General features: G+C 45.5%; 1 protein-coding gene across 1 annotated transcript; it reads right to left on the bottom strand.

The window, feature by feature from the left end:
• Positions 1–7,583: 7,583 nt before the first annotated feature.
• Positions 7,584–8,765, bottom strand: LOC125550285 (glutathione S-transferase 4-like). Its single transcript, XM_048713252.1, has 3 exons — positions 8,486–8,765; positions 8,341–8,389; positions 7,584–8,242 (listed from the first exon to the last, which is right to left on the bottom strand). Exons 1-3 carry the CDS (start codon positions 8,636–8,638, stop codon positions 7,764–7,766), a joined length of 681 nt encoding a protein of 226 aa, XP_048569209.1. The 5' UTR covers positions 8,639–8,765; the 3' UTR covers positions 7,584–7,763.
• Positions 8,766–17,311: the final 8,546 nt, after the last annotated feature.

Here is a 17,311-nt window from a genome sequence, read left to right as displayed (position 1 = left end):
TCATGACCACAAGGAGGCCACTCGAGCTACTTCACATGGATCTTTTTGGTCCCAACGCCTACAAGAGTCTCGGTGGAAATTCTTTTGGTCTAGTTATAGTTGATGATTTTTCAAGATTTACGTGGGTGTTCTTTCTTAATGACAAGTCGCAGGTCCAGAAGATCTTCAGAAACTTCGCTAGGAAGGCCCAAAATCAGTTTGATGTGAAGATCAAGAAGGTTCGGAGTGACAATGGAACGGAGTTCAAGAACGCAAATGTGGACACCTTTCTTGACGAAGAAGGGATTTCACATGAGTTCTCGGCTACGTACACACCTCAACAAAATGGAGTTGTTGAGAGGAAGAACCGGACGCTCATCGAAATGGCAAGAACGATGCTTGATGAATACAAGACGCCAAAGCACTTTTGGGCAGAAGCGGTTGAGACAGCTTGTCACGCAACAAATCGCTTATATCTTCACAAGCTACTTGGCAAGACGGCATACGAGCTTCTCACCGGTAACAAACCCCAAGTTGGATACTTTCGAGTATTCGGCTCAAAGTGCTACATTCTTGATAAGCATCGTCGTTCAAAGTTTGCTCCTAAATCTCATGAAGGTTTTCTACTTGGTTATGGCTCAAACTCTCACACTTACCGTGTCTACAACAATTTCACCCGAAAGGTTGAAGAGACGGTAGATGTGAAGTTTGATGAATCTAATGGCTCGCAAGTAGAGCAATTGCCAATTGATGTAGGAGACAAAGACCCTTCAGAAGCAATTCAAGACTTGTCCATTGGCAAAATTCGTCCAATGGAGGTGAAAAAGAGTACTTCATCCGTCCAAGTGGAAGCCTCTACTTCACGACAAGGTGAACCAAGAATCGACACGGAAGCATCCACAAATGGGACACACCAAGATGAAGAAAACGAGGAAATACGTCAAGACGAACATCAACAACCTCCTTCTCCACCATGACAAGAGAACGACGACGTCAACAATGAAGAAGGCCAAGAAGAAGAACAAGATGAAGAAGATGTTCAACGAAGACCCAAGAAAAAGCTCTCACGAGTTCGAGCAAGAATTGCCAAAGATCATCCCGTCGAGCAAATCCTCAATGATATACAAACCGGGAGAATCACTCGCTCAAAAACTCGTTTAGCTAACTTTTGTGAAAACTATTCATTCATCTCTAGCATTGAACCTATGAAGATTGAAGAAGCATTGGAAGATCCGGATTGGATAAACGTTATGCATGAAGAGCTACATAATTTTGAGAGAAACCAAGTTTGGACATTGGTCGAGAAGCCTGATAACAACCACAACATCATTGGTACCAAATGGGTGTTTCGCAACAAGCAAGATGAAGATGGACAAGTGGTTCACAACAAAGCACGTCTCGTCGCCCAAGGGTACACACAAGTCGAAGGTATGGACTATGGTGAGACGTATGCTCCCGTTGCTAGACTTGAGTCCATTCGCATCTTACTTTCCTATGCTAATCATCATAATATCACCTTGTACCAAATGGACATTAAAAGTGCTTTTCTAAATGGTGAAATAGAGGAGGAAGTTTATGTCAAACAACCTCCCGGCTTTATCAACCCTAAGAAACCAAATCATGTTTACAAACTTCACAAAGCTCTTTATGGTCTTAAACAAGCTCCTAGAGCATGGTATAAATGCTTGACCAAGTTCCTTACTACAAGTGGTTTTGAAATTGGTAAAATTGATTCTACTCTTTTTACTAAAAGGGTTAATGGAGAACTATTTGTATGCCAAATTTATGTTGATGATATCATATTTGGTTCAACTAACCCTCTCTTTAGTGAAAAGTTTGGAAAGCTAATGTCAGAAAAGTTTGAGATGTCTATGATGAGTGAACTCAAATTCTTTCTCGGGTTGCAAATCAAGCAAACTAAGGAAGGTACATTTGTCTCTCAAACAAAGTACACCAAGGACTTATTCAAGAAGTTCAATATGCAAGAATGCAAAGGTATGTCTACACCCATGCCTACTAGTGGACATAATGATTTAACCAAAGATGGTGAACCGGTTGATCAAAAGGTTTATCGCTCTATGATTGATTCATTGTTATACCTATGTGCTTCACGTCCCGATATTATGCTAAGTGTGTGCATGTGTGCACGATATCAAGCTGCTCCTAAAGATTGTCATCTTAAGGCTGTGAAAAGGATAGTGAGATATTTAATCCATACACCAAATTTTGGCATTTGGTATCCTAAGAGGTCTTCTTTTGATCTTGTTGGCTATTCTGACTCGGATTATGCCGGAGACAAGGTTGATAGAAAGTCTACTTCGGGTACTTGTCAATTTCTTGGTAGATCTCTTGTGTATTGGTCTTCCAAGAAACAAAACTCGGTATCCTTATCCACCGCCGAAGCAGAATACATTGCCGCTGGTTCATGTTGTGCTCAATTACTTTGGATGACCCAAACTCTTAAAGATTATGGGATTTATGTGAAACATGTTCCACTTCTTTGTGACAATGAAAGTGCTATCAAAATTGGTCATAATCCTGTACAACATTCTCGAACTAAGCATATTGAAGTTCGTCATCATTTCATTCGAGATCATGTTGCTAAGGGTGACATCAATCTTAAGCATGTTCGCACCGATAAGCAATTAGCGGATATATTCACTAAACCACTTGATGAGAAAGTGTTTTGCAGGTTGAGAGGAGAATTGAACATCATTGATGCTTCGAACTTGGAGTAGAAACTCCATTGGATACATGCAAGACATGAGCTTATGACTAATCCATGATATATCTCTTATGATAACTATCTTATGTCTTGGATATATTTGCACTTGCATGTTGTCTAACCCATGTAGGTGCTTGGTTGAATCTAATTCCATGAGATTGCGACTCACTCACATCTTGAGCAATCTCTACAAGACCAAGACTCTACACAATAGTGGTTGAAGACAAGGAAGCACAAAACCATTCAAACATATCCTTTGACAAATTCTATGTTAAGCCTCATGATTGTCATTTTTGGATACACAAGTGCTCTTCCTTGCAAGAACTAACCCATGTAGGTAGATGAACTCAAACTCCAAGTGGTGCTCCCAACTCTTGATGAGCTACATCAACCATGAGCACCCACACAAGTTCAACTACATGAGCAAGAACCACACCACCACCCAAGGTATGTTATTCCATCTTAGAGAAGCTTTACTTCAAGACATGAGTCAAAGCAACTCAACAAGATATGAATACATCAAGATGCTTAAACAAAAGATGGTAACCCCATTTTGAGCTTAAACGATGAGTATGACCTATGATCAAGTGTTCCCACTTGACTCCTAAGTCAATATACTCTAACATAGGTGACTATGTCACCGCCCAACTCTAGATGAAGCTCTCTTGTGTTCTTTCTTTGTGTTATTGCATTTGTCTCATGCATGTTTATTTTCTCTCTCCTTTTTCAAAAACAAAAAAAACTTCATCTAGATCTTTCAGTTTCTTCTCTTTTTTCTTTGTTTTTGTTCTGCATTTTCTGCACTTAATTCCTTGCAAATCCTTTAGGAAATTCATTGCAAATCTTTGTGAGATCCTACATGTCTAGTGAGCTGAGGTGACAAGTGTTTTTCTCTGTGTAAACCCGGTTTCACCGACTTGCAATTTTCGGTCCAACTGAATCTTTTCGGTACCACCGAAATGTGCCACTCGGTGCCACCGACTTTGCAATCAGAAAAACAAGATTGCCACTTGTTCTACATTTCTTCTGATCCAGCTCCACTCAATGAATCTTGTCCTCTACAAGCATCACAATTTTATCCTCTGCTTTGTGCTGAATCTCAAGGACCAAACCTAGTCGATGGATTCCAGGAAAAACCTTCTTGGAAATTGATATCAAAGGGGGAGAAAGAGATCACATCAAAGCTCAAGGGGGAGTGAAAGTCTCAAGGATCCCAGATGCTTGATGTTCAAGAGGAGAGATACCACATGTCCTTTTGGGGGAAAGACATGTTCATATGTACTCATTTGAATTAAGTTCCATTTGTATCTTTCAGCTCTGATTTTCTGTTCCCTATCTTCTCCCAATATCCCATGTAAGATTCAGGGGGAGCAAGACACCTAAGGGAAAGAAATCAGTCAAATTCATTGCATATCTTTATTCTTGGGGACATGTTGAATTCAATGTGGTACCTTGTACTCACTCTCTACATGTCATCCCAGTCTTGCTATTCTTGTGGTTTCTTTTGTTTGCTCTGACTAGTGGATGTACCTGTGTTATCTAACCTTGTTTGTGCAGGTTCATTCCATCCTAAGCCAACTCAAGACCACAAGGTAAGTATATGCATCAAAATCATGAGTATGAGGAGTTCTTGCTTATGTACATACTGTTTGCAAGAAGGACTCATGAGCATGAAGGTATTTTCCTTGATAATCTTTTGCTCTGATGCATATGGCCAAGATGCATGTAACACATTGCCTACTCTGTCATGGTTATGCTCTCACATGCCTCTATATTTCATATTTACATGAGTGCATACATGTAGGGGGAGCCTATGCTTGTTACATGTCCTTCCAAAGCTTTACTTGTTGTTCTTTATATCTTTATCTAAAGCTTTGATGTATGTTGCCATCAATTACCAAAAAGGGGGAGATTGAAAGCACAAGTGCTCCCTAGGTGGTTTTGATAATTGATGACAACATATCTCTTGTTGGACTAACATCTCGATCTAGCATGTTTCAGATAAGTTCAACAATGGAGTGGCATGGACTAAAGGTTGTGGGAGCTCCTTCAAGATGCTAAGGACAAAGGATTGGCTAAAGCTTCAAGCTCAAGACTCCTCATTTTACATTTTAGTGATCCAAGATCACATTGAGTCTTTAGAAAAAGCCAATACTATTAAGGAGGGATGAGGTGTTGCTTAATGAGCCTCTTGCTTCATGTGCTTAGTGATATGCTCCAAAACCCTCAGCTACTTTCCCACTTCCATATATGACCTAAACCCTATGCCAAACTCGGTCCTACCGATTCTTCCTATCCGGCGCCACCGAGTTTTACTTGTCATAAGCCACTGCCAAACCCTAATCAGTTCGGTCTCACCGATGGGATCTCGGTCTCACCGAGATGGGCTTGCAAACTCTCTGTTACCCATTGCAATATTCTCGGTCCCACCGAGATATGCAATCGGTTCCATCGAGTTTGCTTGGCCAAATCTCAGTTTCACTTATTACCCAAATCGGTCCCACCGAGTTTGAGTAATTGGTCAAACCGAGTTTTGGATTTACCCTAACCCTAGCACATCGGTCCCACCGAGTTGATCCAGTCAGTCCCACCGAAATCTCTAACGGTCACTAGGTTTACCTTTTCGGTCCGACCGAGTTTGTTGATTCGGTCCCAGCGAGATTGGAAAACTGTGTGTAACGGTTGGATTTTGTGTGGAGGCTATATATACCCCTCCACCTCCTCTTCATTCGAAGAGAGAGCCATCAGAACACATACACCATTCCAACTCATATGTTCTGAGAGAGACCACCTACTCATGTGTTGAGACCAAGATATTCCATTCCTACCCATATGAATCTTGATCTCTAGCCTTCCCAAGTTGCTTTCCACTCAAATCTTCTTTCCACCAAATCAAATCCTATGAGAGAGAGTTGAGTGTTGGGGAGACTATCACTTGAAGCACAAGAGCAAGGAGTTCATTACCTACACACCATTTGTTACTTCTTGGAGAGTGGTGTCTCCTAGATTGGCTAGGTGTCACTTGGGAGCCTCCGACAAGACTGTGGAGTTGAACCAAGGAGTTTGTAAGGGCAAGGAGATCGCCTACTTCGTGAAGATCTACCGCTAGTGAGGCAAGTCCTGTGTGGGCGATGGCCATGGTGGGATAGACAAGGTTGCTTCTTCGTGGACCCTTTGTGGGTGGTTGCTTCTTCGTGGACCCTTCGTGGGTGGAGCCCTGTGTGGACTCGCGCAACCGTTACCCTTTGTGGGTGTGGGTGGAGCCCTCCGTGGACTCTCGCAACCGTTACCCTTTGTGGGTTGAAGTCTCCATCAACGTGGATGTAGGATAGCACCACCTATCCGAACCACGGGAAAAACATCCATGTCTCCAATTGCGTTTGAATTCTCCAAACCCTTCCCTTTACATTCTTGCAAGTTGCATGCTTTACATTCCGCTGCTCATATACTCTTTGCATGCTTGCTTGATATGTATTGTGTGTGTTGAAATTGTGCCTAAACTCCACTTAAACCGAAAAAGCTTAAAAATTGCAACTTTAGCATTAAGTGTCTAATCACCCCCCCTCTAGACACATCTACTTCTAGATCCTACAGGCGTTCGGCCAGATCTGGGCCCTGCCGGTGAGGGCCGTGGACAGCGTGCGCTGCGGGCGTCCGCCCCTACCGTGGCCTCGGCTGGTGGTGGTGGAGGCGCAGCGGCGGTGGCTGGTGGGCGTGCTAGTCGGGATCCAGTCGTCCCGCTGGCTGGACGACGACGACAGGGCAGATGGGCTCCCCGGTGAGTATTCTTGGCGTTCAGCGGCTATGCTTGGGGTCCCCCTTGTCGGTGGTCGGGTCTGCGTCGGTGGCCTTGCGTCGTGCTGCGTCGGCCGCCGAGGTGGGGTGGCACAGGGGTGTGTCCGGTGGGGAGGCTGGCTGGAGGGATGGGCGGCGCCGACGTGCTTGGGCCCCCGTCACTGGCACAGGAGTGTGCCGGTCCGGATGCGTCCGCCCCTTTCCCCGGCCGCCTGTTGGCCGTCGCAGCTCTGGTGATGTTCAAGGCAGGATGTATGCTGCGATTCGTCGGTCAGTGGTGTTCTTTTGGCGCAAAGTTGATCTCTTTGGATGGTCTTGGGGGTGTCTGGATGTTGGGCGGCGGCCCTGGCGACGGGAGGCGTGGCGTTCGTGGGCTGAACCTGCGTCCCAGGTGCGGGCGGGCAGCCATGGTTTTGCGGGGGACGTGGCTGTGGGTGGTTGGCGGAGCAGGGGTGTGTCGGTGGGGTGCGAGCACCGGGGTTCATCACTTGCCCAGTTTCTGGCCGTCGGTGGCGGCGTCCGTGGACGTCGTATCCTTCTTGAAGGCTCCGTCGTGGTGCTCCCACCCCCTGCGTCGCTCCGGGTGAAAACTTGATCTGCGGATCGGACGGTGGCGGCTATCCGTGGTCGTGCCCTTCTGGGAGGCACCGTCTTGGAGTCCTTACTTCGTCATGTCCATCTCACCCCCTCGGTGGCTCCAAGTGGTTCGTCGTAGCTCATATGATGTTTGCTTGGTTGTGTCCGAGTGATGTGATGGTGCTCGGCACCTTTGTATCTAGACTTGGATGTGTTCGGTGTGTGTTGTGGTGGTGTGTGTTTATTCGGCTCGTTAAGATGCATGTGGTGATGTTTGCTTTATAATATAAAACGTGGAGGAAATTTTTTTTTGGCAATATTTGCTTCTCTGCTAGTGGACAAGACTGATGCTAGCAACTCCATGGCTTGTAATGATTGAAACATCAGTTCGAATATAAGCATTGGGATGAGAGATAGCCTCCAACGCCGTTATACTGTCAGACTCGATGATGAGTTTAGTGCACCTCACTTTTTCTGCTAGTCTTATTTATATGTAGCACTCTCTCCATAAAGAAATATAAAAGCCTTTATATTATTAAAATAGTGATCTAAATGTTTTTATGTTTTTTCCGTAGGAAGTACTACTTATATATATGAACAAACATTTATTTCTCAACGTGTCCCTAGACATGAAAAATAATAAAACCCAATTGAAATACATATATAAACTGAATTCACGGTATTCAACTTATGCTGGCGAAGATAGCTTCAGTCCGAGGTGGATTAGCGGCGCCACCTTCCTCACCGCCGGCCTGGTCATGATCCGCCCCCACCACGCCATGACGCTCGCGCGCGATTCCAGCAGCGTCGCGTACTCGGTGCCGGCCACGAGGCAGTAGGTGAAGCCGAAGTGGACGAGGTCGGCGAGGCTGAAGAAGTCCCCGGCGAGGTACGGCGAGCTGGACAGCCGCGCCTCGTACACGTCGAGGACCTTCTCCAGCTTCCCGACGTACTCGTCGACGACGGCCTGGTCTCGCGCGCCGCCGATGAACGGCAGGATGACGCACTGCCGGACGATGTTGGCTATGGCCGGCTGGTACTGGTGGGCCTCCACCTCCATCCACACGTCCACCATGGCCGATTCCTCGAGGCTGGATGCCCGTAGGAGATCGGTGGCGCCGGTGCCTCCGTACTTGCGGAGCACGTACCGAGAAATCGCGCGCGATTCTGAGGTAATATCACCGGTGTGTGGATCAATTGAAAATCTAATTACAGTTTGTATGCTGCTATGAATTGGTTCGTGAGCGAGTATGTGAATTTCATACCGAATATAGTCAGCTCCCTGTCCTCCAACGCCGGGATCTTGCCGAAAGGCTGCGAGATTGGATCGTATGAAAACTTGCATACGAAAATGGAGCGAGATAGAAACATACTCAAATCAAATTATAAACTGTCTCTCTTTCTACATACGTTCCGAGAGAGGTAGGGCTCGGTCCTCTGCTCCCGCGCAGCCATGTCGAGGGGGAGGAGCTCGTAGTCGGCGCCGACCTCCTCCAGGCACAGCAGCACCGTCGCGACGAACGGAGACGCCGCCACCCCGTACACCTTCACGGCACCGCCCATCTCTCTCTCCCTCTCACTCACCCACGCAGCTTCCCTCTTTCTCACACACACAGAGCTGTAATTAAGCAGCTCTGTTTTTTAATTAGTGCGTGCTTAAGCAGACCTTGACCAGCATAACTTATAGTACATGTGATGGGAGTGATTGAGAGGAAGATAATATAACCAAATAGTGTAGACGGTACTATACAATTTTCGTGATCTGATCTTGGGAAGATTTGGTGTGGTTATGGTCAACCGAGTGATAATTTCCTTTTGTCCTTGAATTGGTTGATGAATCGAGCTTCCTCCCTGCCCAAGGAATTGTGACTTTGTCCATAATTAAATTCATACGATAATATATCCAAATAGTGGTCCTTTATGGGATTTGCTTTCTCACTTCAAATGGTACTTCCTCCGTCCCATAATATAACAATGTTCTTCATCGAATATCCACTTCCTTAATAAACAGTAAAATGATTAATAATAGGAAAAAATAAAAAAAATAAATGATTTTTTTTGCAAGTAAGATGTGCATGTGTGTGATGTTTGTGCAAAATTTAATGAAGTTTGGACATTCGAGAAGTGCATGGTAAAAAAAAACAAATTAGGGCATGCACAGCGCTGTTTTAAAATGTTCCTGACGTGCCAGAATTTTATTTTTTTGCCATGAGCTCCTTGGATGCCCAAACTTCATAAAATTTTGCACGACCATCAAGCATTTGAGCATCTTGTATCTAACACGGGCTCTCTGAACCCAAACACCAAAACAAATTGTCCCTTTTTTATACACTACACTAGTGTAAAAGACGTTTTTATATTATGGTATGGCGGGAGTAATAGACTAGTATACTCTTCTCATGATCTGGTCGCCGGGAAGATTTGGTGTGGTTATGGTCTTCTACCTAGTACCTAGTGATATTTTCCTTTTGTTCTTGATTGACTTGTTCAATAATTTGAGCTTCCTTCCTACCCAAGGAATCGTGACGTCGTATACAGTGAAGCTCTCCAAGATGTTGGCAGAGTTAGATAGACTGCATTGCCTTCTAAATGAATTTGTTCATCCTATCATCAAACAAAAAAAAAGGAATTTGTTCATCCTGATATGGACATTACATTACGTGTAATGTTATAAATCAGGCGGCCGATCTGGCGCATGTGCTGGTCGCTCGCATGCTCGCCATGTCGCTCTATGGGGCCCATGCACCGACGCTCTATGGGGCTCTATTACGTGTAACCACATACCTCTTGCCTTATCCTTTTTTTGTTGCACACGCGTCTCTTCCCCGCCGCTCTTCATGCCCAATCTCACATCTCTCAACACGTCTCTGTTAGGTTCTGCTCGCTGGCGCACAAAAAACTTTGCTCCTCAGGCGAGCCACACATCAAATCCACAGCTCCGCCATGGCTCTCCTACCTTCCACATATCATAGGGCCCTTCCTTTTAGAAAAAAATATCATAGGGCCCAAATCCACTCCAATCCCCTCCTCGCAAATGATCACTGCTATGGTGGGGTTACCGCGAGCCAGAGTGACCACCCTACCACGTGGCGGAGGCGATTCTACGTTGGGAGACGAGAGACAACGACCGGATGTGCAGAAACCGACGTGAAGGGGTGCTAGAACCAACATATGGTGATGTTGGAAAAGGCACGAAACATGTTGGCGATGCAGAGCTGCAAACGGCGGTACTCCCCGAGCCACAAGAGCACCATGGTGATGCTACGACCTTGCTACGACGAGTTGCAACCATCCATGGCGGAGCTACAACCAGCGGTTCGCCTGAGACACGACGACACCAAGGGGTTGCTATGATGTGCTCCAACCAGCGCAGCATGATGTTCAGACCATGCCGTCGGTGTTGGAGATATGCCTTAGAAGCAATCATGTATGATGATATTTTCTATGTGTTTATGAATTAATATAGTCTTTGGTCATTATCAATGATGTGTATCAACAAGTACGCGACTTTTTTTGTGATACTATGCATTCCATGATGACTTTGCTAAATGGTCTCTAGTCAAAATGGCTGTGTGAACGTGCAACCAACTAGACTAGCATATGATGCAGTGGATGGTCCGGTCTTCCTAACCATGTAGCGTTGAATGCTAGCCGGTTAATATGGACTTGAAAAGATTTTGTAGGATTCGACATAGTCAGATCCGAGTCCAGAAGGTCTGAGTCGGACAGAACCAACTACGAGACGCGACGATAAGTTATCTGTGAGTTTCTACTACAACATACATTATGTGTCCTAAGATCTGAAGTGGTGCATGGACTTGGGATGATGATAGACCTGCTTTGTGCCGATCAAATGCTACTCCATAACTGGATAGTTACAAAGATAGGTTCCGGGTTTGTCTATACCCATGCCGTGAGATATGGTCAAACAGGATAAAATTTGCTCCTGTGATCCCGAGAGATATACTCTAGACCTCTCGTGTGATCCGGCCTGGATAAGCGTGGACATGCAACAAAAAATATGAGATAAGTTAAGGTGTTGGTCAAATTCGCTGAACAAGAAAGAGGTTGGATTGTAACAAGATGACCAATTCGCCTTGAGCCTGACAACAGGACAGGTCGGTGCCTTCCATCCGAAAAAATAAGCACACCTTCCACCTCCGTTTTTTTTCCACCCGGATTTTATGCGTGCCCAGTTTGATACGCATGAAAACAGTTACATGTGTAAAATAAATATATCGGCGAAACGGCAATCCAAGCGGGCCCTTAGAATAACGCAACCGTGCGTGATGCCTTGAGCATGGTTATAAAACGCAACCGCCATTCATATGTGGGTTTATACGTCTACACATGAAATGAAGATACATTTTTTTTAGAAAAGAATGATTACACCGGGCTTTGCATCACACGATGCATGCAACCATCCTTATTACATTATTTAACAAGGCATTACAAAAAGAATACATATATCAACTAAACAACACCTTTTCGGCAAAACGGTGGTCCTATTTAGGGCATCTCCAACGGCACCCGCAAAAAATCTCCCGCATCCGTTCGCGGGTAGGAGGGACCAGTCCGCGGACACAAATGCGAGAGGTCGACATCCAGCGCTAGCCACATATATTTTCACAACAACTCAAACCAACCGGATGAAATTCGTGCAAAAACAGCCGGATTTCATGCACATGACGGATTTTATATAAAAAAGCCAGATTTTAATATAAACATGACGGATTTGGTACATTTTACATCAATGATGCTAGTCTGGCTCTGAAGGTATAATAATACTTAATCTAAATCTCCGCCCAAAGATCCCTTTGTCTTCCTCATGTCCAGCGGCTCGATTATCGGACTGTCGGGAGCCCCAGAGGTATATGCTTCAGTGCAAAGGATGGCTCGCTTTTCCACCACTCATCGGAGTGGAACCCCCGGCTGATGCTTCAGCGGGAGAGGGAGGCACCGCCTTCGCTTCTGTGAAGCCCATGTGTGATCGGTGGAGGTCCTCGAAAGAGAAGAACCGGGCAAGACACCAGCTGTCACTAGTGGAAAAAGTGATAGCCACAACTTTCATTGGCGGCGCACCATTTTTAACCAACGTCGGCACTAGTTTTTTCAAATAGTGATAGTGTTGGCTTATTTGGTCTGACATTACTAGGGATATAGTGATGGCGCTGGATAATAGTTGAACGTCACAGGTATATGGGTCCCATAGAAAACATAAGGCGTAATATAGTGCTGGCGTGGCATAACAAAGAACGCCAGAACAATTATGTTTTGTGGCGTAACATGGGTAGCCACGCCAGTACTATATGATGTGGGGTTCATTTTTATATTATATTATAGTTTAATTTTATTTCTGGAATTACTTTTATTTATAACTATTTATTCTTAATTGATTAGAAAGTGTTTAATAATATTATTTTATCAATGTGAACATTATTATATTATATTTTGAGACTTCAACTTTTTTCCTTTTTATTTGTTTGCAGGTGGTGATCATTTTTATATTATATTATATGTTTAAAATTATTATTTTAATTGAAAATCCTGACATTCTTTTAATAATATTGTGCTGAATTTATATTATTGCTATTTAGTATTATCTGTAGGTAGTGATCATTTTTAAATTCTAACATTTTTTAATAATACTGTTTGTAGCTGGTGATCATTTTTAAAATTTATTTTAATTTTAATTTATATATTTAGTATTTTAATTTTTTATTAAATTAAGAATATTGTGTTGTTATATTATTATTACTCTATTATTATTTTAATAATATTACTCTATTATTTGTTTTTAGTATAGTAGAAATGTTGTATTGCTTTTATTTAAGTAAGTAATTTTTATGTTTGCGCTAAATTATTATTTTTTGCATATTGGGCGAAGCTCAAAAAACAAGGGGGCAATGGCCACCTCACCCAATACTCCCCCTCTCTCTCTACCGCGCCCGTTCTCTCTCTATCTCTGTGTTTCCTCTCTCGTTTCCCTTTCTTCTGTCGATGTCGTCGCTCTGATTCCGGTGGTGAGGTAACAGCTAATCTCCCCCTCTCTCTTTCTCTCTCGCCGCTCGATTTGATTTGATTTTATTTTGTTTTGATTTGCATCGCCGCTAGGGTTTCAGCGACGGCGGCGACAAAAACGACCGACGACTAGGGTTCATCCCCCTCTACTAGGGTTCAGCGGCGGCGACGGCGGAAACGACCGACGACGACGGAGGTAACCGCTAATCTCCCTCTCACGCTAGGATTTCATTTTGATTTGATTTGCATCGCTAGGGGTTCAGTGATTTGAATAGGCCAAATTGAATTAGAATGGTAGGCAAAATTGAATTAGAGTGAGTCGGCCAATTTTAATTAGAGTGAGTAGGCCAAATTTAATTAGAAACTACAATGTGTTTGTTTGGCAGTGGAAGATAATTTTAGTTGATACATTTTTATGTAGTGTTTGCTCTAGTGCATTCCCAAGTCGTTGCCAAATCAGTGCCACATTGTTGACATTTTTACTTTAGTGTTTGCTCTAGTGCATTTCCAAGTCATTGCCAAATCAGTGTCACATTGTGTTTGCTCTAGTGCATTCCCAAGTCAGCGCCAAAAAAATTATGCTATGCCAAGTGAGTGTACTTAGACATTTTTAGTGTAGTTGACAAAATAATTATGCTATGCCAATAAAGGTTGTTCAATAAAGGTTGTGTAGATATATACTACACTTCATCCATATGATTGTGTGAAGATATCGATAGTGCTATATTGTTGTTGTTCAAAACTACTTATGCTTATGTCGATAATCCACTTTTGAGCCCAGGCTCAGCTGCACCCGCGATGACGAAAAATTCAAAACAAATACAAGAAAAATTAAAAAAAATCATTTTTTTGTATGGTAGATGATTTGATACGTGAGCTCTGCTCCAATTTTCAAGTCATTTGGACATCTGAACAGCTCTCGGCAAAAAAGACAAATTCGGGGTTTGTAAAAACGTTTACTGTTCACACACTGTTCTGACCCGATTTGTCTTTTTTTGCTAAGAGCTACTGAGATGTCTAAATGATCTGAAAATTGGAGCGGACCTCACGCAATAAATTTTCTACCACTCAAAAAAATTGGTGCACATGATCCCGAGCACCGAAACGATGCACTCTACTTATGCCATCATCTTTAAACAAGGTTGTTTGTGTACAAACTGGCATGCGTTAGATAATCTGATCCCGACTTGTTATTATTTTGTAGTTGCAGCCATGAGTAGCTGGAACAGCTACTAACAGTCCTCGTGCAACTTCGTGGCGTATGATGAAGTGGACAAAGGCGAAGCGAGCACCAACAAGGTAAGATTACAAAAACACCCATGAGCATTGCAAACACATGTATATATACATATATCTAACCATTCATTATTGATGATTTCAAATATTTAACTTGCCAGGAGTATGTATGAAACCCATCTCCAGCACCCGTCGAGCAGCAGTTATGTGACGTGGACATGCTCAGTCGCGAGCTTGTCACATCACAACAGAGTAGAGTGAGGACCCTTAGGGGGTTGAATAACTCCCTGTGGAATGAGAGGGATCAGATCATCAATGAGAACTCGGATTACTACGATAAGAAACTGAAGCTCAAAGACCAAAAGGATAAACTGGTCGCCGAGATAGATGAGTTGAAGAAGGACATACGGCTCGTAAAGGACGAGAGGGTGCAACTAAAGACCCTAAAAGTCCATTACAGAAAGGAGGGGAGAGCAATAGGAACAAGAGTTACGTGAGATGAAGATCACTTTTCACAAAGAGATGTAATGCATATGTAGGTAGTTTGGAGACATTGTCGAAGTTGATCACTTTTGCTTCTAGCTAGCTAGTATAGTATTGTTTATGGAGTTGAAGTTATCACTAGAAGTATTAACTTTTTTGTGAAGCTGAATGTAAGTAAGTTTAAATGGTTGTATATATACTAGGTTTAAATTGCTTGGTATATTTTTTTATTAACAAAAAAATCTAATTGTTGGTGTTGGAACACACTTAATGCCATAGCTAACACAATATATTGCTGGGGTTAGTCACGTGGCACACCATCAGTATCATCAATACTCACAACGCTGCTGACGTGTGTGCCAACGACACCACTAAAAATTCACTGGCGTCATATTGGTGGCGTTGGAGCCCTATGCCAGCAAGGGAAGTTTTGGCACGCCATAGCTAGGCTATTCTACACTAGTGTGTGTACGTCGGTGTCGCCTAGGTGGTGGCCTTTGTGGGACCCAAGCGGTGGTGGACTTTCGTGTTCTACTTCTCGTCGATGATGGCGGCGGACGCGGAGGCGCCAGTCACCGACTCATCGCTTTTCGCGCACTTGGCTTCTACATCTGCCTGCATGGTGCGGTCGTAGGCACGGGTCGCGTGCACGAGAGGCGCGGCCGCAGGCACGGGGAGCGTGGCCGCAGACACGGGGGGAGGGGGGGTCGTCGATGGCATCGATGACGCCCGTGTCGTCGTGCTCCCCGCCATGCCGGCGTGGAGCAACTGGCCACTCCTCATCGAGTGGGCTTGGAGCGGCAAGTTGCTGAACCACGCAGCGGCTTGGGACGGCAACTTGCTCCGTCGGGTGAGGCGCAGGAGGTGGAGCAGCGAGCTGCCATGCTCGTATTCGGCGGGCTACCCAGTCAGCTTTTATGCCGGAGAACTGCTCTTCGGAAGCCATCAGAAGAGTGGTAGAGAAGGCGATTGGGGAAGCGGCGAAGGGGTGTGGTTCTTGCCCGGTGTCTGACCTCGTTTAAATAGAGGGCGGACGGTAGGAGCTCGTCCGACGTTGCGTATAATGCCGGGCCGCTCATGAACAGACATGTGGCTTCCACGTGGGTTTAATGGGGGCGTATGAATGCAGCGAGAAGGCATGTTCAGCCGGGCGTGCAGCGTGCGGCGCCCTCGGCCGGCGCACCGCTTCAATGACGGAGGCAGTGAGAGGTCGCGTCCGCCCTGAGCCGTCTTCAATGCGGAGCGGCGTGCTCTACAGCGGTATGAATGCGGGCAGCTGGCGCCGGGCAGGAGGGCGCGTGGGATGGGGTTTTGGTGGGCCAAGGCGGTCAGAAGCGGGCTTGGGAGCGGTTCGGACTCTTGCAAACCTCTCCCATTTTTTGTCTCTGGTTTGCGGGAGAAACTGCGTCTGGACCACCATGTGGATCGATACAGGGCGTTGGATGGCTTTCGCGGTCCGAGCAATATGGTCTGGACGGTTGCGGAAGGTTTACGGGTCCGACTTGAAGATGCCCTTATAAAATTCATTATGTGCCATGACCTCACGCACACACAAAGAAATTCGATGGCCTCACCAAGCCGCCTGCTGACTAGCTGGGAGCACCAACCGCTAGTAGACCCTTAGCGTGCACCGCATGCGCATGTTGTAGAATTTGTCATTGCCTTCTTCCACGGTTTCATCTTCAATAGAAATCAATGCACTGATCCTGTCAGACCCTTCTGCCGACACCACCACGACGTCGGACAACGCTAGCCTTCTATGCACGCCCACCAAACGGTATCCGGCATCGAGACCCCGGTGCACCTTGCCGCCAAGACTCGCCGTCATTGATAATGTAGGTGGCACAATGCTCCACCTTGGTCACTGCACAAGAAGTATATGAAGACATGGGCTTAGCCAAGCCAAACATTTATCCCTCCAGTTGATGTACAACCTCAAAGATGAAGCCCCCATGGGTTGACAACGCAGGAACCTTGCCTACAACGTCTCCAACGAGATAATGACTCCCACGTGCACCGACTTTGACGGTTCTGGTCAAGACCGAACCAAGCTTTCGCTGGCAAATTCACGCCCATCCTCGGCTGGACCACTAGATCGACCTTCTCCATCATCCAGCACGTCCATGGGTGACATCTGCTACCGGAAAACCGCACGACCAGAGGCACACCACTGCCCGAAACCGTCACCTAGGCTGGGTGAGCCATCGACAGCGGAGGGACCCTCACCGTTGCGCCGCTGACGCCGAACGACGCACGCGTCTAGGACACCCGCGCATTCCACCGCAACCGCATCCCGAAGCAGGGATGGACGAAGACCCCGCCACCGCTGTCATCCCCTGTCTGGGCTTTGCCCCGCGGAGCTATGGCGGCGGTGAGGAAAGAGGCGGCGCCGGCGGTCCAAAGCCCTAGATCGGATCGGGCGGTCGAGGAGAGAGGCGGTGGCGGCTCTCTGGTTATGGATCAGGAGGGAGCAGGGCAGGCCAGGTGGCTGCTCGA

Source organism: Triticum urartu, chromosome 1 (genome assembly GCF_003073215.2).
Source record: "Triticum urartu cultivar G1812 chromosome 1, Tu2.1, whole genome shotgun sequence".
Taxonomy (NCBI): domain Eukaryota; kingdom Viridiplantae; phylum Streptophyta; class Magnoliopsida; order Poales; family Poaceae; genus Triticum; species Triticum urartu.
The sequence above is the reverse complement of the archived record's forward strand: the minus strand, read 5'-3'. Positions and strand labels throughout refer to the sequence as shown.